Source organism: Mytilus trossulus, chromosome 2, assembly GCF_036588685.1.
Source record: "Mytilus trossulus isolate FHL-02 chromosome 2, PNRI_Mtr1.1.1.hap1, whole genome shotgun sequence".
Classification (NCBI taxonomy): domain Eukaryota; kingdom Metazoa; phylum Mollusca; class Bivalvia; order Mytilida; family Mytilidae; genus Mytilus; species Mytilus trossulus.
The window spans coordinates 74,115,635-74,139,555 of NC_086374.1; the positions used below are offsets into that span (position 1 = coordinate 74,115,635).

At 32.7% G+C, this 23,921-nt stretch overlaps 1 protein-coding gene across 1 annotated transcript; it reads left to right on the plus strand.

Moving 5' to 3' along the window:
- Positions 1-1,324: 1,324 nt before the first annotated feature.
- On the plus strand, positions 1,325-23,775 carry LOC134705400 (kininogen-1-like). Its single transcript, XM_063564138.1, has 5 exons — positions 1,325-1,659; positions 4,210-4,374; positions 13,572-13,808; positions 14,153-14,284; positions 23,050-23,775. The coding sequence occupies exons 1-5, from the start codon at positions 1,614-1,616 to the stop codon at positions 23,052-23,054; spliced, it is 585 nt and encodes a 194-aa protein (XP_063420208.1). The 5' UTR covers positions 1,325-1,613; the 3' UTR covers positions 23,055-23,775.
- The last annotated feature ends 146 nt before the right edge of the window (positions 23,776-23,921 follow it).

Sequence of the window (23,921 nt, forward strand, 5' to 3'; positions counted from 1 at the left end):
CAGAGTAATATTTTTGTTCCGAAGCAATATGAATTTGGAAATCGAAAATTGAATATAATTCTCACCCAACTTCGATGTTTTGCATCATCCTTAAACTATGATCTATATAGGGTCAACATTATTTCTGACCCTTCCTGCCGCTGTGGTGTTAATCGTGAAGATTCCTATCATTTCTTTTATAAATGTATATTATATTCAAACATACGAAATAAAATGTTTGAAAGTCTTCGCTGGCTTCCAAATGATTGTAAAATTAACATAGAACTACTTACCTCGGGTAGTTGTCTTCTTACTTTAGAGCAAAACCGAAACATTTTCAAAAATGTCTTTGAGTTTATTAAAAGTTCGGAAAGATTTCAAATTGTCTAGTTAGCAAACCATGATCGCACACACATCATCATCTAAGATTTCTTCTCCCTTTTTTTTGTCCCTTTTATTTTTTTTTAATTGGGTTTTTTTTTTTTTTTTTTTTTATTATTATTATTTTTATTTTTTTTATTTTTTTTCTGTTTTCAAAATAATTTATTCATTTATATATTTTTATTTATTTTTTCTGTATTATTATTGTTTTCTTTTTCTTCAATCTCCAATTTTCCGTCTTTTGATCCATATTTATATATATATTTACTAAATTAGATATACCATTCTTTACATGCATGCTCATACATATATTTTTGTATTATATTGCTATAAATGTTAAATGGAGAAGACTTCATAAGTCTGTTTGACTTGTGTCTTATCCAATTTGTACTTTAACAAATAAAATATGTTTAAACTAAATCTGTTTGGCTAATTTACTGTTTCGATCTGAGCGTCACTGATGAGTCTTTTGTAGACGAAACGCGCGTCTGGCGTATTAAACTATAATCCTGGTACCTTTGATAACTATTTACATATATTTATGATCAAGAAAAACACTGTTCTAAGCTCCTAGAACTGTTTTAAAACATTGGTTTATATTTAAAGCAGGGCCACTAAGTTTTCAGTATCAGAAAGATGCTGAATTACATCCACATAATGATCAGAAATAATCTCATTTAAAAATTAATTACGTATGCGTAAGTTAATTTGACAGTATAGTAGAAATTAGAGTTTATCTTTACAGGTCAGACATGTTCTTTGGTTTTGCGATAGTTGAAATATTTTCCAATTTTATTAATAAACAGAGTTTATCGTTGCTTATTATTGTCGGATGAATAATAACCTTCAAATACATAAAAACATATTCATACTTAAAAACATGACAATAATACATTGTTTAATCAACAAGTATAAATATAATAAATATTGTCAAGGTTTTCATTTCAACGTCTTTACCGGAAACTTTAACAATGGCCGTCGATGTTACGGACTTATGTTTAATCATGAAACGCAGAGCATACAATGATTTGAATAATCAACTATTTAGAATAGTTAATGAACGAAAAGAAAATGAGTGCATAAGTGAATGAACGATAATTATAAGTTATTAATTACGTGTTATGTATTGTGTAAGTTAGGACAGCAAAACTGTTTAACACTTACTTACTGTACAGTTACTGCATGGTAACATATGGCTATTTACCTTTACAATATAAGTAAAACCGCAAAGTTGTGTTTACATATTAAGTGCTATGGCTCAATGGATATGTGTTCTGTTACTAGTGGTAGTCGCTTCAGGTAATGTTCCATTATTATAATATATTATTCTCTATTTTTTGTGCTATTTCACATTTTCTGACCTATGTGAGAAAAATATTTCTCCTCACTAGTGAAAAATCTTTTCTCGGATATTGATTTGTTGAAATTTAATTGTGATATTAAATTTTCTTGTTTTTTTTTAAATCTTCTTATTGTGACGTCATGGAAAATGGCGACCATTCCTGATGACGTCACATCAAAAGTACACAACTTTCCTCAAATCTTTAAAAAGGAAGGATTAAAATCAAAGTTTTTCGTATTTTGAAGAGCTGGTATACTGTTACAGATATAATTTCATTCCCGGTTTTTAGTGAAGTTCGTGTGGTTTCTTATTTATTATTTATAACTGTTGATGTACATGTCTTTTGGTTTTATTATTCTTTGTTTACTCTTGGTTTTGATTTTTATTGTCTTCTATGCAGTAACCTATTTTATTCAAATCTGGTTTGCTGCCTTTTTTCAAGTCGATATATAAATATATATATTGCATCTGTGAAGTAAATCAACTTTAAAAGGTTTAAAAACAATTGCAAGGCTAGTTAATTTGTTAAAACAGTAAAATTTTGTGACCATCGTCGCATGTTATCGACTTTTCGATGTTGATCACTGCCGCTTTACCGTACGTTACACCAAGCCAAACACTCCATTGTGTGATAGACTCTGACTTTTCTGCAATTAAAATTTTAAAGAGACATAACAACATTTTTTAATAGACTGTAATTTTTCTCAGATATAAGAGAAGAACTTTAAAATTATATTAATGTTCTGAACAACCCTTTTAATGGTTTTAGCTCTGATGAAAAGTTTGATTCTATTATACACTGGGATAATGTCCTAGTTTTATTAGCCAAGACATGAATTTTATGTTTAAACGAAGGAAGATAAATCTGTAAGTTTTTATTTAGTTATTGATTGTTTAAATGAATTTTGAGTTTTATAAAAATTTTAGTAGCATATAAAAAGATTTTATTTTTAAATATTTATTTCACATTATAGCATATATTTCTAGTTTTGAACAGGATGAAACTGCCTCATATGTCTAAAAGGCAGGGATCTTATATGGTTTTTAAGATTTTTATATTGTATATTATGATTTATATTGGATCGGGACACTATAATAAAATGTTAACGCACTTACTTCCTTATATAACTTAATAAAGCAAAATAGTAATTTACATCCGTTTTTTAAGAAAATTATCATTTAGATTAATATATATGCATCACATGTTTCATTTGATAATATCAGCATAACTTCAACTTGATGATTTATTATTGATTATAACGATTGAAATTCAAAGCATTGTGCCATTTTAAATAATTTTTTGACTTATATTTTGACTTAGTTTTCCTGTCAAGCCTCGCTTTAATTGGGGGAAATGATTTGTTTTACAAATAACGAAAATTGAGCATGCATAACTTCACATTATCATGCGTTCTATTGTTTGTCTGTTTGTCTTCTTTCATTTTTAGCCAGGCGTTGTCGTTTTATTTTCGATTTTTGAGTTGACAGTCCCTCTGGCATCTTTCGACCCTCTTTTACACAAACTTATTTTGCTATAGTTGCTTCATCCGAGTACAAAACATATGGTGGTTATCTTCCTACAAGTGAGTATACAATTTGTATACAATTTGTATACAATTTGGAATTACATTTATATATTTGATGGTTTTAAATTTACTTATTCAAGCCTGCAGAAAACCAAAACAAACTTATCCATACGTTTTTTTTATACCACGATAAAGCCAAATTTTATTTTGCTGCAATCAAGTTATATACAGTATTGTCTGATGATCTCCGCAGCAGCGAATGAAAAAAATCTTGGAATAAAATACATTTTATACAATTTTGAAAGTCCTTGAAAAATATAGTAAAAATTCCAGTTGATTCCAGGACGTATTACATGTATACCCATAATAAAGTGTCGCTTAAAAATTGTCAATATTTAGATATAATTACAACTGTACGTCGGGAATTTGTTAATTTGAAAAGGTACTGATTAAGATACGTAATTTAATTTAAATCACCTAATCGCTAAATTTGCTTAACAAAGACATATCAGGGGAAAATCATAGAGTTGTGCACATTAACTCAAAATGAGTTCAATTGTTCAATAATTGGTCTATACGTAAACAATTAGTTCCAAATGACGGGGATGTTTTGATGAATTAATTCAGCATGCAGTTGTATTTAATAATTCACTTTGTCATTGCATGTATACTAGAGTGTACATGCTTCAAATGCAAATATAGGCTTCGATTGCAGAACTCTAACTGCTTAAAAAGATAAAACAATATCATAGATCTGAATATAGAATACTAAACCAATCATAAGAAAGGTTAATCAAGACAAATGTGTCGCTTGCAATGTATATCAATATGTATATGTATCAATCCAATCTAATTTAATAAATTAAATTAAAGTGAAAATACCATTTCATTCGAATTAAAGATATGAAGCTCTATTTAGAGAATAATAATCTCTTTGACATTTTTACCAACAACGTGTGTATTATATTTTTTTTCAAATAGGCCAAAAAGTTCACAACAGTAACCCAGTAAACAATCTTGTAGTAATTAATCTTCGAGGAGTAATTGACCTGGAATTAAACCGTCATCCTGCTAGATTGGGATCATTCCTAAAAAAGTACCATGTATTTAAAAGAAAACATGGAAGATTTTCTCACAATGGAACAGGTACGTATAAATAATTGTATAACCAAATTCATTCTTATTTCACTTAGTGAAAGATTATTGTTTCCAATCTCGTTCACATTGACATAACATACTATAAATAATATATATCCTATATGTGTGTGTGTGTGTGTGTGTGTGTGTGTGTGTGTGTGTTGGTGTGTGTGTGTATGTGTGTGTGTCCGTGATTTCGTGGTAGAGTGCCAGTCTCAGGTAAAATGGTTTTTACGCCGATATATCAAACAAGAGCAGGTTAAAAAGAGTTAGTGTTAGCTGAATTGATGTCGGCAAATGTGTGCACTAACCTAAAATCGAAAACCGGTAGAATTTATTCTTTTATTGGCGATTATTTTTTTCTGAACTTTTTCTTAATTTAAAACTTTTTTTATAATAAAACATGGACAAAAAAGCTATGTGTGGTATTAATACTTTATCATACTGTTGAAATTGAGGTCAAAGGGTATCATGTCTTTCGAGCTAAGCTTGAGCTATTCTGGATTTATTCATAGAAAAATTCAAAAAAAATATATATGTATACAATTTCACTTCCAACTTTCGATTTAGATTGCATGCGGTCTACAGTCAAGAAAACTAAAACATATATGCGCTCTCAATCAAAATACACATTAAAGACCGTAGTTATTGTAATAAACGTATGACATACTTTAAATATAAAACAAAATGATAGTTACAACCACATTACTGGACTAACAAATCATTATGATAGTCCGTAAAAACGTGCTGCGCAATAACATTCACATAACTGAATACATAATTACAAATGTCATCACAAGGCATTCTGACTATAATGCAGATCCTGTATCTTACCTTTGGTAACATTGATCTAACAACACTCAGTTTTTCTTTCTATTATGCTGGTTCTTTATATAACTGAAAGACAGAGAGAACTTCGGGTACGTGCAAGAAAAAGTCTTGACATTTGGCTTAAAAAATGCGCTTATAATGATAAATAAAAAAATTACATCCACCGGTAATCTAGTACACTTTCAGGTCATATTTTACGATATAAACATGCAGACGACCTGATAATCGGTACAAATCGGCGCGAGTGAAATTAAGATCGTTGCAAATGCAAAAAGCCGTCGTTGTTAATATAATGGAATTTTATGCAAGGATCAGCTAGCTTTAAAACCAGGTTTAATCCGCCATTTTCTACATTACAAAATGTCTGTTCTAATTCAGGAATATTACAGTTGTTATTTCTTGAAGTTCGTTTGATGTGTTTGAGCATCTGATTGTGCCATTTGATTAGGGCTTTCTGTGTTGTATTTCCCTCGGAGTTAAGTACTTTTGTGATTTTGTTTTGAAATTTCCTCGGAATGCGGTATTTTTGTTATTTACTCATGAATTTTGCTCGAATTTCGGTATTTTTCTTATTCAGTTTTGAATTTTCCTCGGAGTTCGTTATTTTTGTTAATTTATCTTTCACCAGAGTTTACCGAAATTTCTTTTGTAGAAAGTTCACTAACCTAACATAGAAAAAACGGTAGGATTTATTCTTTCATTGGCGAAAATACTAACTTTTTCTTAATTTAACACTTTTTTATCATTAAACCTGAACAAAAAAAGTTACTTTATCATACTGTTGAAATTGAAGACAAAAGGTATCATGACTTTCGAGCTAAGCTTAAGTTATTCTGAATTTATTCATAGATGAATTCAAAAAAATTTATATGTATACAACTTCACTTCCAACTTTCGATTCAGATTGCATACGGTCTACAGTCCAGAAAACTAAAACATACATATGCTCTCAAACAAAATACACATTAAAAAGACCTTGGTTATTGGAATACACGTATTACATAGTTTAAATATAAAACAAAATGATAGTTACAACCACATTACTGAACTAACAAACCATTATGATAGTCCGTAAAAACGTGCTGCGCAATAACATTCACATAACTGAATACATAATTACAAATGTCATCACAAGAGAAATCTGACTATAATGCAGATCCTGTATCTAACAACACTCAGTTTTTCTTTCTGTTAGGCTGGTTCTTTATATGAATGGAAGACAGCGAGAACTTCGGGTACGTGCAAGAAAAAGTCTGGACAATTAGCTTAAAAAATGCGCTGATAATGATAAATAAAAAAAATTACATCCACCGGTAATCTAGTACACTTTCAGGTCATATTTTACGATATCAACATGCAGACGACCTGATAATCGGTACAAATCGGCGCGAGTGAAATTAAGATCGTTGCAAATGCAAAACGCCGTCGTTGTTGATATAATGGAATTTTATGCAAGGATCAGCTGGCTTTAAAACCAGGTTTAATCCGCCATTTTCTACATTACAAAATGTCTGTTCTAATTCAGGAATATTACAGTTGTTATTTCTTGAAGTTTGTTTGATGTGTTTGAGCATCTGATTGTGCCATTTGATTAGGGGCTTTCCGTGTTGTATTTCCCTCGGAGTTAAGTACTTTTGTGATTTTGTTTTGAAATTTCCTCGGAATGCGGTATTTTTGTTATTTAATCACAGAATCCATTTTTAGGCAAAAACATAACAACCAAATAACTATTGTGGAAATAACGGCCACAGTTCACTTAGAATGACGAGGTCTGACATGATTACAGAATGCCGACATGCTAGTTTTAACTGACAAATCTGTGCACCATTGGTAGCAATGGATGCTCAAGTTCCTCCAGGTTAAATTCTAAAGAGAACGAGGGTTATGATCCCCAAATACGTCGGGTCTTATTCGCATCACCCCCTGGTTTCAGGGGAGTAAAGATTAACATTTTTTATATTATAAAACACTGAATACATAGGCCATACTATGTATCATTAACAGTCAAGCTCGAACTGGTACCAATTCAGAACCGGCCACTCAGGGTAGACATGAGATGGTCTCAACAGAACTTCCTGCGGTACCGCAGGAAAGTAAAAACCTAATATGATCCGACGTACAATTACGGGAAACGATCATAACCCCTTAATCTTGCCAGATCCCGACATCCTTTTTGACTGTGACGAATGATTTTATTACAAAACAATGAACAATTAGAATCGAGTAATTAAAATAAATGCTGCATGATTTTTATCCAATGAAGTCAAAAGTTAAATGCATCTAGGCGAAGAACTAATACCAAGTAATGGTAATTCCATTTTCACACTGACTGTGTCTAAATATTTAGATAAAGGTGGTAGCCATTCATGAAAATTAGCATTGACATAATAATTATAGTTCTCGAACGTATCATTCAGCTAGCAAATCCATCGGCTTGATTGTCTCCTCTGTTTTGTCCAAAAAGTTATGAATCCGGCATGTTCTGGTCATTCTGAAAATATAAATAAAACAGCAGCAGACACAAGAATTGTTATTAGATGGCAGATTGCAAGGGGAGGTGGGTGGGTTTTTGAAACTTTTACATATCTACAAGATTGGCTAGTGCAATGTAATGCTGACGAGTCATGTGACGTTGATTGGCGGGAAACAAGCACCGGATCCGAATGAGGCAATAATCATTTCTCTTTAATTAAATTGGTTTATCTTATAAAAGCGATAAACCGTATTAATCACAGAATCCATTTTTAGGCAAAAACATAACAAACAAATAACTATTGTGGAAATAACGGCCACAGTTCACTTAGAATGACGAGGTCTGACATGATTACAGAATGCCGACATGCTAGTTTTAACTGACAAATCTGTGCACCATTGGTAGCAATGGATGCTCAAGTTCCTCCAGGTTAAATTCTAAAGAGAACGAGGGTTATGATCCCCAAATACGTCGGGTCTTATTCGCATCACCCCCTGGTTTCAGGGGAGTAAAGATTAACATTTTTTATATTATAAAACACTGAATACATAGGCCATACTATGTATCATTAACAGTCAAGCTCGAACTGGTACCAATTCAGAACCGGCCACTCAGGGTAGACATGAGATGGTCTCAACAGAACTTCCTGCGGTACCGCAGGAAAGTAAAAACCTAATATGATCCGACGTACAATTACGGGAAACGATCATAACCCCTTAATCTTGCCACTTGAGTGTGTCTATACACACTCACCAGAATCCCCCCCTTTTCCTACAACCTAAAGGTCCATTTAGGTGAACTAGCTAAGAAGGCATTATTCTTTGTTAATATGTTTGAATCTTAGACAATCATATTTTTCCTTTTGTAATAGCTTTGTTATAAAGGTGCTGTTTTTGAAGATATCACTTCTTTCGTTGTATTAACCATGTTATATATATATATATCATCATAAAACGCATTGTTTTAGCAGTAATACATCCACTGATAAACCGATCATGAATTACCAATGGGTTTACTAAAAGAGTTATCTCGCCTTAACCGGCTTAGTTGAACAAAATGTATTCTAAAGCACATATGTTTGGAACTTGTTAAATATTTCTAAGAGATATAATGCGATAAATCAGGAAGTTTCTTCATAAAAATAAACAGTATAATCAATAAAACTGAACATCTGTGTATACATTCGGAGATTTGGGTAATAACTAGATTGATTGGTCACTGCAAAAGTACAATGCAAGATGGTGGTATGCCATGAATCTACTCAATTGCTTTGTTAATCTGTAATATGCACTAATATTAGTTATCCTCTACAAAGTTTACGAAAATACATAATACCTGTATATATAATAAGTGCTATCCTAGACACTCCTTCAAAGTCGTGTACATTTGTATAGGCTAATCTATATATTAATTTTAAACAAGTAACGTGACCAATATTTTAGAAACCAAGGGAGTAGAACGTACAAAAAAAAAAAAAAAAAAAAAAAAAAAATACATAGAAAGTACCACATATCCTGTACTAACATTACTAAAATTGGCAATCACCTGCATTCCTAGTAGTACTTAAAATTCGGATACAGCTAAGCAGTATGTGCCGCTTTTTTGGAAAGTTCAAACTTGAATAGTTTTACGTCGAATATATTATGTGACCTAAAAGAACTAGGCGTTTCCTGTACTAAATTGGCTACCCCATGCATTCCTAGTAGTACTTAACAATTCGAATACGTGTTTTTGGAAAGTTCTATCTTGAATAGTTTTGCGTCGAATATATTTTGTGACCTAAAAGAACGAGGTGCTAGAGTAAAAGTCCATGGTATTACTTTAAGTAATGGATAGTTGATTTATTCCGACTAGAATTAAAAAGATTGTGTCCATCAGCTTCTAGATAAGAATGCTAAATGTTCCCTTTGATAGAAGGAAATAGATCAAGAGTATTTGAAATAAATTTAAAAATTCATCGAGTTTCCCCATCTGGATAATATGCGTGTTCGTTTGTAAAAGTCCTTAACAGTAACTTATATACCGCATATTTGTTTTGTTTCTAAAAATAGATGTGGGGAAGCCCATAGTTCGTGCCGACATGTAAAATAAATATGATAGTAAAATACAAACGTATTAAAACATTAATGTTTACATATCTGAGTTAGATAAGACAATCAAAAATAATCTAAACAATACATGTACATTTTGTACATGTATCATGTGTTTATATACAATAACATTATCGCACTTCAAAGTATAGAGGATGTTGTGTACCATGCTCTGTCTGCTGCTTCGTGAGTTATAAAGTAATTTGATAATTGTGTGAATAGTGCACATAATTCTCTTATTTTCTCTAAGTTGACTTGTTGGTAAACTAAATGTCCTGTCCATGAGCATAAGTAAGCTTTTTGAAACCTATACAGAATATTGCTTGTATAACTATATTTGCTTGTATCACTATATGAACTATAAAATTTAGGGTCTGGCTTGGTATATAGGATTCAACAACGTAAACATGAGCTCTGCAAATCTCTCACAAGTTCAACTGACGTGATATTTCATATCAAAATCAAATATCAAATTTAAAGTCATAAGAAACGAGTGACCGGTGAAAAATAATGTTCTTCCAATTCTTAAACCAATGCATACAAACATCATAAACTTAGTCTTCTGTGCTCGAAATAAACATTTTTTTTCGTGTAAATTTCGTATAATCGTCAATTTGTTTTTAAATCGGTCAGTGTTGTTGTGAAAATATGGCAGGTAATTAAAGTTCGTGTTTTGAAGCCGAAGTTTAACGATTGTCACCTGTTTGTCAACAATTGACGAAAAATAAACAAACAAACATGGAATTTGAGCACGTGTTTAACATGTACATTCAGATAATAGTTTATTTTAAGGACATCCATGCGTATTGTGGTCACCGGATTTTTACGAGATGGGTCACACTGAGGTCACCTTGCATACGGAAAATATATCGGGGGAATTGCTTGCTGGAAGGAAGCAATTCAAATAAAGTAAACTTCTTCTAAATATGAATAAATTACAGAATTTTCTTCAGAAAAAAGTATGTACATAAGTTTTACAATGAAAACTATCCATTGAGTTATAAAAAACATATGCATTATTTTTTTTGATTTGAGGTTTCTTATGACTTTAATATAAGCATATTTTACAACAGGAACACATGCATAATGTAAATAGCTAGGCAAACATGCAAAAATTAAAACAAGCAAGCTAACAAGAAAATAAACGCAAATTGAAAAGTATAAATATATACATGTAACTGAGAAGCTCCCTCGTGTAAATAGAATTGGTATGATTCAATTAGACAACTCTTCACAGTAGAACAAACGGCAAATAAAATAATAACAAAAAGTCATTTTACTGCCTTCAACAATGAGCAGAGCCCATGCCACATTAACTACAATTATTAGTAGTCACTTTTCTGCCTTCATTTATGAACAGAGCCCATGCCACATTAACTATAATTAGTCACTTTTCTGCCTTCATTTATGAGCAGGGCCCATATACTGCATTTATATCAATAAGTCAGTGTACTGCCGTCAACCATGAGCAGAGCCCAAGTCGCATTAATAACATTTAGTCACTTTTCTGCCTACAACAATGAGCAGTGCCCATACTGCATTAAACGAAGTCATTGTACTGTATTCAACAATGAGCAGAGCCCATGATACTGCATTAAAGTGTAATTAAAAACCAAAAAGAAAAATGTTAAACAAGTCAAACGAGAAAACAGTAGGCATAATTAATGTACATTTTTTTTTATATAGTAATGGCTAATGCCGATTTAAGTGTATCAAACAGTTTAGGAAATATTTAAGACTGTACATGTTCAAAGGATTTCCACTTGTAAATATTTTAATCTAAGCCATCGACTCTGATGGATTTAATCTAAAACTATCGCGTCATCCGCCACAAAATTTCTCTTCTAACTCTCATATAGTGTATTTCATCTATTACACGTCAGCTGAGCCATCTAACACATAGTGTAAAATTGTGTATAATAGTGGTAGAATCTATAAAGTAAATAAAGATGAGGAATTTGCACTTATTGCCCTCGTGTGTATCTTGTGTGTAATAAGGTGCGTCTTCAAAACGACTGCATGGTTATATAATTTATGTACATTAAAGCAGACATGTAAAAAAGGCCACGAATTAAATATATGACATCAAATTATAATAATAAATAATCCTTTCAGTAATCTTATCTTATCACCATCAGATTATCTTATTCCTAATGAGATAAATATCAATTAGAATAATTATACACCACAAAACATCAACTTTTTTTTAACCTAACATAGAAAAAACGGTAGGATTTATTATTTCATTGGCGAAAATACTAACTTTTTCTTAATTTAAGACTTTTTTATCATTAAACCTGGACAAAAAAAGTTACTTTATCATACTGTTGAAATTGAAGACAAAAGGTATCATGACTTTCGAGCTAAGCTTAAGTTATTCTGAATTTATTCATAGATGAATTCAAAAAAAATTATATGTATACAACTTCACTTCCAACTTTCGATTCAGATTGCATACGGTCTACAGTCCAGAAAACTAAAACATACATATGCTCTCAAACAAAATACACATTAAAAAGACCTTGGTTATTGGAATACACGTATTACATAGTTTAAATTTAAAACAAAATGATAGTTACAACCAAATTACGGAACTAACAAACCATTATGATAGTCCGTAAAAACGTGCTGCGCAATAACATTCACATAACTGAATACATAATTACAAATGTCATCACAAGGCAATCTGACTATAATGCAGATCCTGTATCTAACAACACTCAGTTTTTCTTTCTGTAAGGCTGGTTCTTTATATGAATGGAAGACAGCGAGAACTTCGGGTACGTGCAAGAAAAAGTCTGGACAATTAGCTTAAAAAATGCGCTTATAATGATAAATAAAAAAAATTACATCCACCGGTAATCTAGTACACTTTCAGGTCATATTTTACGATATCAACATGCAGACGACCTGATAATCGGTACAAATCGGCGCGAGTGAAATTAAGATCGTTGCAAATGCAAAACGCCGTCGTTGTTAATATAATGGAATTTTATGCAAGGATCAGCTAGCTTTAAAACCAGGTTTAATCCGCCATTTTCTACATTACAAAATGTCTGTTCTAAGTCAGGAATATTACAGTTGTTATTTCTTGAAGTTCGTTTGTTGTGTTTGAGCATTTGATTGTGCCATTTGATTAGGGGCTTTCCGTGTTGTATTTCCCTCGGAGTTAAGTACTTTTGTGATTTTGTTTTGAAATTTCCTCGGAATGCGGTATTTTTGTTATTTACTCATGAATTTTGCTCGAATTTCGGTATTTTTCTTATTCAGTTTTGAATTTTCCTCGGAGTTCGTTATTTTTGTTAATTTATCTTTCACCAGAGTATACCGAAATTTCTTTTGTAGAAAGTTGAGTTTTTGTTATACTTGAAAGCAAAGTCACATGATCTGTATTTTAATTATATTGATCACGTGGTAAAATCTGTTATCAGCCAAACCCTATTATTACTAGATGACCTGTTAATGATATATATATTGCACAATAATGAGTATGATGCGTACACCACTTCCAGTTCTTCTAAATCTAATAATGTCGTTGACCGTTTGATTTTCCCCTCGTTAAGTGCGTCATTCACCGATTTTGGTGAAAACATAAATAATGAGTTTCAGAATTTGATTTCGTGCATTTATTTTTTTCAGCAAAATGTTCTTTTATCCATAATTATATATAGTATGTAGATATGATTTTACTGTGAGCTATTCTCATTATTTTTAAACCAAATGTTTCAAAATTGAAATGCTGGCCTTTCTTGGAAAATTCAGAGAGTTCAGTATAACAACCTTTGTATGTAATTTTGAAATTATTGATAAAGGTCACGCCCATGGTGAACATTATGAATCCAAAAAATACCACAGTCACGGACATGGTCCCGATCACAGTCATGGACATGGTAATGGTGATAGTCACGGACATGGTAATGGTAATAGTCACGGACATGGTCACGGTCACAGTCACGGACATGGTCAGGGACATAGTCACGGACATAGACACGGAGTTTCTCACTATAGCAATTACGAAAAATATGACCGATTTTCGTATGGAGGCAGAGGTAAACTGAGTTCATTATAAACATAAATAAAATCAACTTAATTAAACAAATATTGAAACAATCTATGCATAAATACGGTGATATGTATACCATGTATAAACACAAGATATATTTTAGCATAAATATTTTTAGTAATTAAGTGTCCCATTGCAAATCTTAATTCATTTACACATATTTCAAAATATTTCAAACTGAGGAATTATCTATTTGTTTTTAATTCAATGTTATGATGTGTTTTTTTTACTACTTATGTCTTCGTAAAATTATTATAAAAAATGACTGTTTTGATCATGGAAACATCTTATCCATTGCGATGCATTAATAGAACATTGTTTCTACTACAGCATATAAACTGACGTGTAACAGAAAGCGATTCTTCAAATTATGGAAAGACTGTTTTACTACTCACCATCACAGTAGAAGTTACTGTTTTGGATTTTTAAGAAAAAAACATCTCTTTGTTACTTATGGAGCAGGTTAGTAGTGTATTAACTATATGTATCATAACTTTTTGTATTCATTTATTATAAATATAAAGCTGGTCATAAAGGGATTGGGGGTTTACGATGTTCTAAACTCGAAGATCCGTTTTGAAATTACGAACCAAGAGTTAAAACAAAACAAAAACCTGCAGTTGTATATAGTTTAGAACAACGAGTTTTTAATATCTTTATAAATAAAAGTAAATAGAACACACCCGCGAAATCGCGGGCACTCAGAGCGTAGTTTAAAGTATGTAAAGTGTTGTTGGAAGAATTTTGTAAAATATTGAATGACTGGAGAATTTTAGCAAAAGTATCATAAGTCATAGGTTATTGGGGACAGGAAATGATTTTTTATCCCTCCTCCTTTATTTCCAATATTCCCATTTTTGGTTTTTCTATCAATTTCAATATGAACATACATTTAGTATGTTATGAACATTCAAGTAAGGAGCCTGTAATTCAGTGGTTGTGGTTTGTTTTTGTGTTACATGTTTGTTTTTCGTTCATTTTTTTGTACATAAATAAGGCCGCTAGTTTTCTGGTTTGAAATGTTTTACATTGTCAGTTCGGGGCCTTTTAAAGCTGAGTATACGGTATGGGCTTTGCTCGTTGTTGAAGGTCGTACAGTAACCTACAGTTGTTAATATCTGTGTCATATTGTATTGGTTTCTTGTGGAGAGTTGTCTCAACATGGCAATCATACCAAATCTTCTTTTTTTTGTAATCAATGAATTTTGTAAAAGATTTAATGACTGGAGACTTTCAGAAAAGGTATCAAAAGTTCACATGAATATTTTTAGCGCTTATCTGTATATTATGAACATTCATTACTATATAAGTCAGTAGTGTATTTACTTTCAATTCGAAGTTTACTAATCGATCCATAGTGGTCATTAATATAGTATACATACCTTCTCTATTTAATAAATTCTGTGACTGCCGTGGATAGTAAACTTGAAACTGATAGAATTCTGAAAATACACTTTATTATTTGTATATGTATGTTCAAAGTATACAGAAAAACGAAAACCGGAAGTCTAATCTGACTTAAAATTTCGTCCAATGACGGGACAATATCCGGATGCCTTTTTTCACGTTTTTCTCCAAAAATAACTCAATCTGAATAATCATATGAATGGATGACAAATGGCACTATGCACTGTACCTATAGGACACAGAGGCGTATTAATTTATTGTGGAAAGAAGAGAAGCGACACCAAAAATGAGGTCTTCTCGTTTAATAGTATAGATAAGTTTTGTACCAAGCATGTGTTTTAAGACGACATAAAAATGTATTCAGATTGATAAAATTGAGAATGGAAATGGGGAATGTGTCAAAGAGACAACAACCCGACCAAATAAAAAAACAACAGCAGAAGGTCACCAACAGGTCTTCAATGTAGCGAGAAATTCCCGCACCCGGAGGCGTCCTTCAGCTGGCCCCTAAACAAATATATACTAGTTCAGTGATAATGAACGCCATACTAATTTCCAAATTGTACACAAGAAACTAAAATTAAAATAATACAAGACTAACAAAGGCCAGAGGCTCCTGATTTGGAACAGGCGCAAAAATGCGGCGGGGTTAAACATGTTTGTCAGATCTCAACTACTTCCGTTATTACGTATAATCCAGTTTTTTTGTTTTATAAGAGATTTAGTTAACGTGCAGTTAACCTGTTGTTGGTGAAAATTAAAAACAAATCAGTTACAAAATGTGAATCCACGCTTTTGCAATATTTTCGCTTTTTCCTGTGAGTATATATATATATAACAAGTCTATAAGAATACAACATCACCAAAAACACAATAAAACGAACAATATGTTAGATATTTCGGATAACAGATATCCTTCTTCGGTAATTGCACGATGAAAAATGAATCATGTCAATTCAAATTAAGACTCTATCAAAATCTTGATTTATACAATTTAAGCGATCGCTGGAACAATTTTAAAATTTTCAAACACACCGCAAAGACTACAAAAATATGCCAAAAACAAAAAAAGTTATTTACGATGTGAACTGGCACAACTCTAAATTCCCAAAGGTGTTGACAGTTGAGATGTTAAACAACTGCGTGGAAATACAGTCCCAATAAACAGTCCTGACCGATCTAAACTGGTATGATATTTAAAATATGACAACGGTAGGGCAGTTGCATCAGAGACTGCGTATTTAAACATCTAAAAAATATAGTATTTTGATGATAAGAAAATTGAGTAATAAATGTTTACTAAGGTTAAGTAATAGAAAGTGGCTGCGTACTTACACATCCTTGCCAACTGTAATCAAAACTAATATAATTAAAAAAATCATGAAAAGTGTAAGGGTCCAGTACGGAAGCCGTAGTAACTGGCCACAAGTGATGACAGGAAATTAGTGATGGTAGGAAAAATGAGTGACTCTTCTATGTTTTTTCATTAATGCCCTCTGGGGAAACTGTCCTCAGCTTTCTTATCCAAAAACTTTCCCGAGCAAGTCTGTCGTCCTTTGACCAATCCTCATTGTGATCTATGATAGTGATGGTTAGTTTTTTAAGATCAGCTTGGGCGTGCCCATGTGATCTTAAATGACGACTTACGGGGAGGTCGGGCTTGCATGTGTAATCGCTACGATGACCATTCATGCTTTTGTTGAATGGCTGTTCTGTCTCGCCAACATACTGCATGCCACATCGACACTGAAGAATGTATACAACATTCTGGGTTTTGCAAGTTACATTACAAAATATTGTGTACACAGACCCAGTGGAGTGGCAAGTAAATGTTTGAGTATTCACCATTTGTTGGCAAGTCAGACATCGTTTGTTACCACACGACTTGCACCATCCTGTAGTTGAACAGCTTTTTTTAGAGGAGACGGCAGCTTTTACAAATAAGTCTTTTAGACTTGCTGGTCTCCGAAAAGCTAAGACAGGAGGATCGGGAAAGATTTTGGATAATTTTGGGTGATTGGCAATACTTTGCCAATTGGCACGGATCAAACGTGAAAGGTTTGAAAAAGCGGGATTGTATGTTAACACAAATGGAACTATTTTGCTGCGCCTCTTCTTTTTGTACTGTAACAGGTCTTTGCGGCTGTTATTGTTAGCACGCGCAAACCCCTTATCTATGTCCCATTTCTTATAACCTCGTTTGATTAGAAATCCGCGAAGTTCCTGTAACCGCTGAGTGACAGCCTCCTCAGAGGAGCAAATCCGCTTTACTCTGAGAGCTTGACTGTACGGGATACTTTTTGTACAGTGTTTGGGGTGACAGCTTTGGGGAGAAAGGTACTGATGTTTATCTGTAGGTTTACAGTAGAGGTCTGTTGATATGACACCGTCCTTCATAGATGTAGTTGTGTCTAAGAAAGATATCTTAGAGTCGGATATTTCATATGTAAATTTAATTGACTTGTGGGCGTTGTTTGCATGTCTGATAAAAGCATCCAATTTTTGTTGGGATTCGATCCATTTCATGTCAACATCATCGATGAAACGGAACCAAGACAGAGGTTTGGATAAAGATGATGAAATAATATGTTTCTCTAATTTGCCCATGAAAATATTGGCGTAAGACGGTGCCATTTTCGTCTCCATCGCTGTCCCGTTTATTTGAAGGTAATTATCACCATTAAAGCTAAAATTGTTGCATTTAAGGACCAGAGTAAGCAGCTGGACTAAACATTCGGTTGGTGGTTCTAAATTGTTGCGAGAGTCCCATATTTCCCTACACGATTGTATTCCGTCTTCATGAGGTATGTTGGTATACAAGGAGGTGACATCTAAAGTAACAAGGAGGGTTTCCGGAGGAAGAGGGTTGCACTGTACAAAAAGTATCCCGTACAGTCAAGCTCTCAGAGCAAAGCGGATTTGCTCCTCTGAGGAGGCTGTCACTCAGCGGTTACAGGAACTTCGCGGATTTCTAATCAAACGAGGTTATAAGAAATGGGACATAGATAAGGGGTTTGCGCGTTTGCGCGTTCTAACAATAACAGCCGCAAAGACCTGTTACAGTACAAAAAGAAGAGGCGCAGCAAAATAGTTCCATTTGTGTTAACATACAATCCCGCTTTTTCAAACCTTTCACGTTTGATCCGTGCCAATTGGCAAAGTATTGCCAATCACCCAAAATTATCCAAAATCTTTCCCGATCCTCCTGTCTTAGCTTTTCGGAGACCAGCAAGTCTAAAAGACTTATTTGTAAAAGCTGCCGTCTCCTCTAATAAAAGCTGTTCGACTACAGGATGGTGCAAGTCGTGTGGTAACAAACGATGTCTGACTTGCCAACAAATAGTGAATACTCAAACATTTACTTGCCACTCCACTGGGTCTGTGTACACAATATTTTGTAATGTAACTTGCAAAACCCAGAATGTTGTATACATTCTTCAGTGTTGATGTGGCATGCAGTATGTTGGCGAGACAGAACAGCCATTCAACAAACGCATGAATGGTCATCGTAGCGATTACACATGTGTAACGGGGTATTTTCTGGTCAAATACAACGAAAACTATTCTAGGGTTCTGTTCTTTTAATACACAAATATTTAAGACCCTACAACATATAATAACAAATAATAAATATTCACATGACAAGACAGTACATATAACATATGGGCAAAGGGGAATAACTACAATTCATATTTATTCCTTTAGATATCTATATACTGAAATAAGTCCTAAAAGCACTCAAATCTAACTCTTTGGTTAACTTTCCAATACATTATTCATATGTATGTCATAATAATTAATAATTATATACATCTCAAATCTATTAATGAGTTGTCCATTTTATAAATATATTTGTATACAAAGTATACAAATTCTGACCAACATAAAGATATTACATAAACTACACTTCACATAAACAGACAATTACTTGAATAAAACATAGACAGTACAGACATTACAAATAAACAACATAGAACACAATGCTTACCATGTATATGGTACAAAGGTCAGTGTACTAGCTGGAGTATCACAGTGCTGTGTACATTAAAATCTGAGCACTACTCATTTGACAACTTGATAAGGTATCAATCCATATCCTGAATAAATACAAATATAACATTCATAAGTCCAGTGGCAGGACTATTTCACCAATTTAATAAAATATACAACTACATCTAAAATATGTAGTTTCAGAGTTCTGTATTATTCAAATACCAAATTTATCTGTCTTTCACTTTTATTGTAACTTTATAATATTTAAAGTACTAGAATGTTTTATATTAAAATGTTTAATATGACTCTGTGTTTTTATAAAATGATTTAATCTTTTACTCTTTCATACTCCAAATATTCCTCCATTCAATACATACAATCAATCCTTTCACAAAGTATTAAAATGACATACTATTAGTTTGTTAATTAGAAATAAGGTTAATCAACTGACCTGAATATAAGAATATTGAGAATCCAAGAATTATAATACAAATATCATCAATGTCAGAATTGAATATAACAAGCAGGTAATTTTCACTACATTCCAATATGTCTGCAGTATAAATCTACCAGAAACAACGAAAACATATAGTAAGACCTTTGGCCTAAAGATTGACCAATCAAAAGGTTAGAATCTTCCCTCCAAAATGATATGAAAGAAAAGAGGTTCACCAAAGGGAAAAGAGAATGATACTAGAACAATAGTACTAGAAATAGAAACAATGAATAACCAAACTATCAAACACTCCAATAAAATTAATATCATCAATATCATATTTGATATATCAATCAAATATGACTCTGCCACACATGCTAGCCCGACCTCCCCGTAAGTCGTCATTTAAGATCACATGGGCACGCCCAAGCTGATCTTAAAAAACTAACCATCACTATCATAGATCACAACGGGGATTGGTCAAAGGACGACAGACTTGCTCGGGAAAGTTTTTGGATAAGAAAGCTGAGGACAGTTTCCCCAGAGGGCATTAATGAAAAAACATAGAAGAGTCACTCATTTTTCCTACCATCACTAATTTCCTGTCATCACTTGTGGCCAGTTACTACGGCTTCCGTACTGGACCCTTACACTTTTCATGAATTTTTTAATTATATTAGTTTTGATTACAGTTGGCAAGGATGTGTAAGTACGCAGCCACGTTCTATTACTTAACCTTAGTAAACATTTATTACTCAATTTTCTTATCATCAAAATACTATATTTTTTAGATGTTTAAATACGCAGTCTCTGATGCAACTGCCCTACCGTTGTCATATTTTAGATATCATACCAGTTTAGATCGGTCAGGACTGTTTATTGGGACTGTATTTCCACGCAGTTGTTTAACATCTCAACTGTCAACACCTTTGGGAATTTAGAGTTGTGCCAATTCACATCGTAAATAACTTTTTTTATTTTTGGCATATTTTTGTAGTCTTTGCGGTGTGTTTGAAAATTTTAAAATTGTTCCAGCGTTCGCTTAAATTGTATAAATCAAGGTTTTGATAGAGTCTTAATTTGAATTGACATGATTCATTTTTCATCGTGCAATAACCGAAGAAGGATATCTGTTATGCGAAATATCTAACATATTGTTCGTTTTATTGTGTTTTTGGTGATGTTGTATTCTTTTAGGATTGTTATATATATAAAGGTAACATATTGCCACCGAAAGCTCTTTTTTTGAGAGCCCAGGTGGTCGTGTGGTCTAGCGGGACGGCTGCAGTGCAGGCGATTTGGTGTCACGATATCACAGTAGCATGGGTTCGAATCCCGGCGAGGGAAGAACCAAAAATTTGCGAAAGCAAATTTACAGATCTAACATTGTTGGGCTGGTGTTTAGATGAGTTGTATATATATATATATATATATATGTTCTGGACCATATGAGTATCTGGACCATACGCGTATGGTCATGACCATATGGGTATATACTCATATGGTCCGACCATACACGTATGGTCGGACCGTACGCGTATGGTCGGGATAATCAACACGTATACTTTTAAACTCTTCATTAGGTGTGACCCTTCTGATTGTTACGTCACTAAAAGAAATATTTAAAAAAAACAGTTTCGCACAGTTAATATTTCTTACTATTTGTAAGTACAATTATAAAAAGATGCCAAAATTAAATGAACATATTGTACAAGGAATTTTATTGTTTAAAGTAGGTGACATCACCGGCAAGGATCATGATATTTTTTAAAGATCATGATATTTTTTAAGACATTTTAAAAGTAAAATATTAAAAGTGTATGTTTCTTTATTTTTTCTATTCCTTTTTTCTATACTTCTATTTAATCTTAAAATTATAAGACGGTAAAATAGCATTGAAGAGCCATGAAATAGCCACTGTCTTTATCTAAATTGATCTGTGAAATTCATTTTACGATATTGGAGATCTAGAGTTTCTCAAAAACACCGTAGACACATCGGAATTGTCCGAGTCGATATCACTGCACGCAGCCAAAACAAGCAATCTCAGAAAAACTACATGTATGGTACCGTGTGATTTTCATTTTAAGTATACAAAAGCATACACGTATACAATTAGCGATGAAAACTAAGATCAACTGACTGTGGCATCAATATTTAATGTTTATGTAGCTTTTGACATGTAAAATTAATACATTTTTTTGTAAACACATTTGTTTTTAAGCTAAATTTTATTGTATTATTTCTATTGTAAATTTGAAAAAATACCTATATGGTCCAAATACTCATATGGTCCGGCCCGTTAATAACCAAACGAGTATAATACTCATATGGTCCGACCATACGCGTACGGTCGGACCATACGCGTACGGTCGGACCATATGAGTATACGCATATGGTCATGACCATACGCGTATGGTCCAAATACTCATATGGTCCGGAACATATATATATATAAAACGTCTGAAAAATAGTCAACGATTTTTCCCACGAGGGCGCTGGATCGTTACAAGTAACGATACATGTACACAATAAAATAAATTATATAAACGCCTAAAAAGTGTACATAACAACACCAATAACATAAAAAGGAACTATAAATGTAATTATTTATAAATATTTCGGATAACAGATATCCTTCATCAGTATATATGATTGTGATGTTGAATGAATCAATTATCAGTCTACATACAATCATGTATACTGATGAAGGATATCTGTTATCCGAAATATTTATAAATAATTACATTTATAGTTCCTTTTTATGTTATTGGTGTTGTTATGTACAATTTTTAGGCGTTTATATATATATATATATAGAGCCCATGTGGTCGTGTGGTCTAACGGGACGGCTGCAGTGCAGGCGATTTGGTGTCACGATATCACAGTAGCATGGGTTCGAATCCCGGCGAGGGAAGAACCAAAAATTTGCGAAAGCAAATTTACAAATCTAACATTGTTGGGTTGATGTTTAGACGAGTTGTATATATATATATATATATATATATATATAATAGGTTGATTTGATTAGGCTGGTGGCTACTTTAATTATTTGTACATCATTATTTCAAATGATGACATTTTTTATCTCAAACCTCTCTCTTTTAAGTTTAGAATTAAATATAGAAATGATAACTCCTCGAAAGATATCGCTGTCTGCTATGTTCATAATAATGGCATTTCTTTTTATCAATATGAACTAAGGTATGTAATGTCACACTAAAATAAACACATCTCACACATAGTGTTATAAATGCAGAGAAAGGGGAATTAGGGTCACAAATAATGGAATTTGTTCTTTGATTGGATTAAAGATTTGAAAATAAATAAATAAATAAAATCTGTGGAAGTAGTTGCTGAAAACTGATTATTGCTCATTTTTCTATTGTAGAATGAATAGTGACACAGAAAACTGTTAAAAATTAAAATCATCTCAACCTATAAACATTTTCGTTATACCAATTAGAAATGCTTATAATGGGTAAAGAGTATGATATGAGAACGCTTTCGCCGATTTGATTCGAAAAAGTTTCTACCAGTATAGTTAAGAGGTAAATTCAGGGGGTAAATTCAGTAAATAATGTCCCATCAACTTCTATGCTTATCTTTGTCTTGAATTAAGTTTGTACCTGATATAACTTTAGAAATTAGAAGCTTTCATATATCCTTCATGAATACAAATGTAGCCCTATCTTTTGCAACAATAAAAACAAAGGGTCATGACTCATGATGCATTTGTGTGTTACATTCACATGGCCTTGTTTACAAACACTGTAGATTCGCACTTAATTCCTTTAATGACCCTCATAATTTTCAACCCTGTAGTAAAAACATTAGTACATTCAGCATTATTTTTTATTTATTTTTCTAACTGTAGTGTTGATCCATCTATAAAAAAAATATGTATTTCAAACATCAGAAGAGCACAGGACTTCAGTTTTATATGGAAAGTTCTCCCCCAAATGAACGATTCCCAATGACGTATATTTATTTCCTGAATTTACATCTGAACGGGTGGTCGTATTTGGTTTGTACGTTCGATTCCGATATTAATATACTATGATTGCCAGATCTTCTGTCAAAGGCCGATGTTTTTCTCCGGACACTGTGGCTTTATTCTTTGTACATCAACAATCAATCGTATGGGTTGAAATAAAATTAAAATACTAATTTTCTAACAGGAGCCTGAAGGCACCCAAATATCACACATGATAAATCGATACGGGCGAGAGATTAAACCACAATCGAGGGGGAGAACAATAC

Bases quoted from the DNA above. Each gene is read 5' to 3' on its own strand.
- LOC134705400 (XM_063564138.1), top strand. From the start codon at position 1,614: ATGGCTCAATGGATATGTGTTCTGTTACTAGTGGTAGTCGCTTCAG. The intron at 4,375-13,571 runs GTACGTATAAAT...TTATTGATAAAG, and splicing joins ATTTTCTCACAATGGAACAG to GTCACGCCCATGGTGAACAT. The intron at 13,809-14,152 runs GTAAACTGAGTT...TTTCTACTACAG, and splicing joins ATTTTCGTATGGAGGCAGAG to CATATAAACTGACGTGTAAC.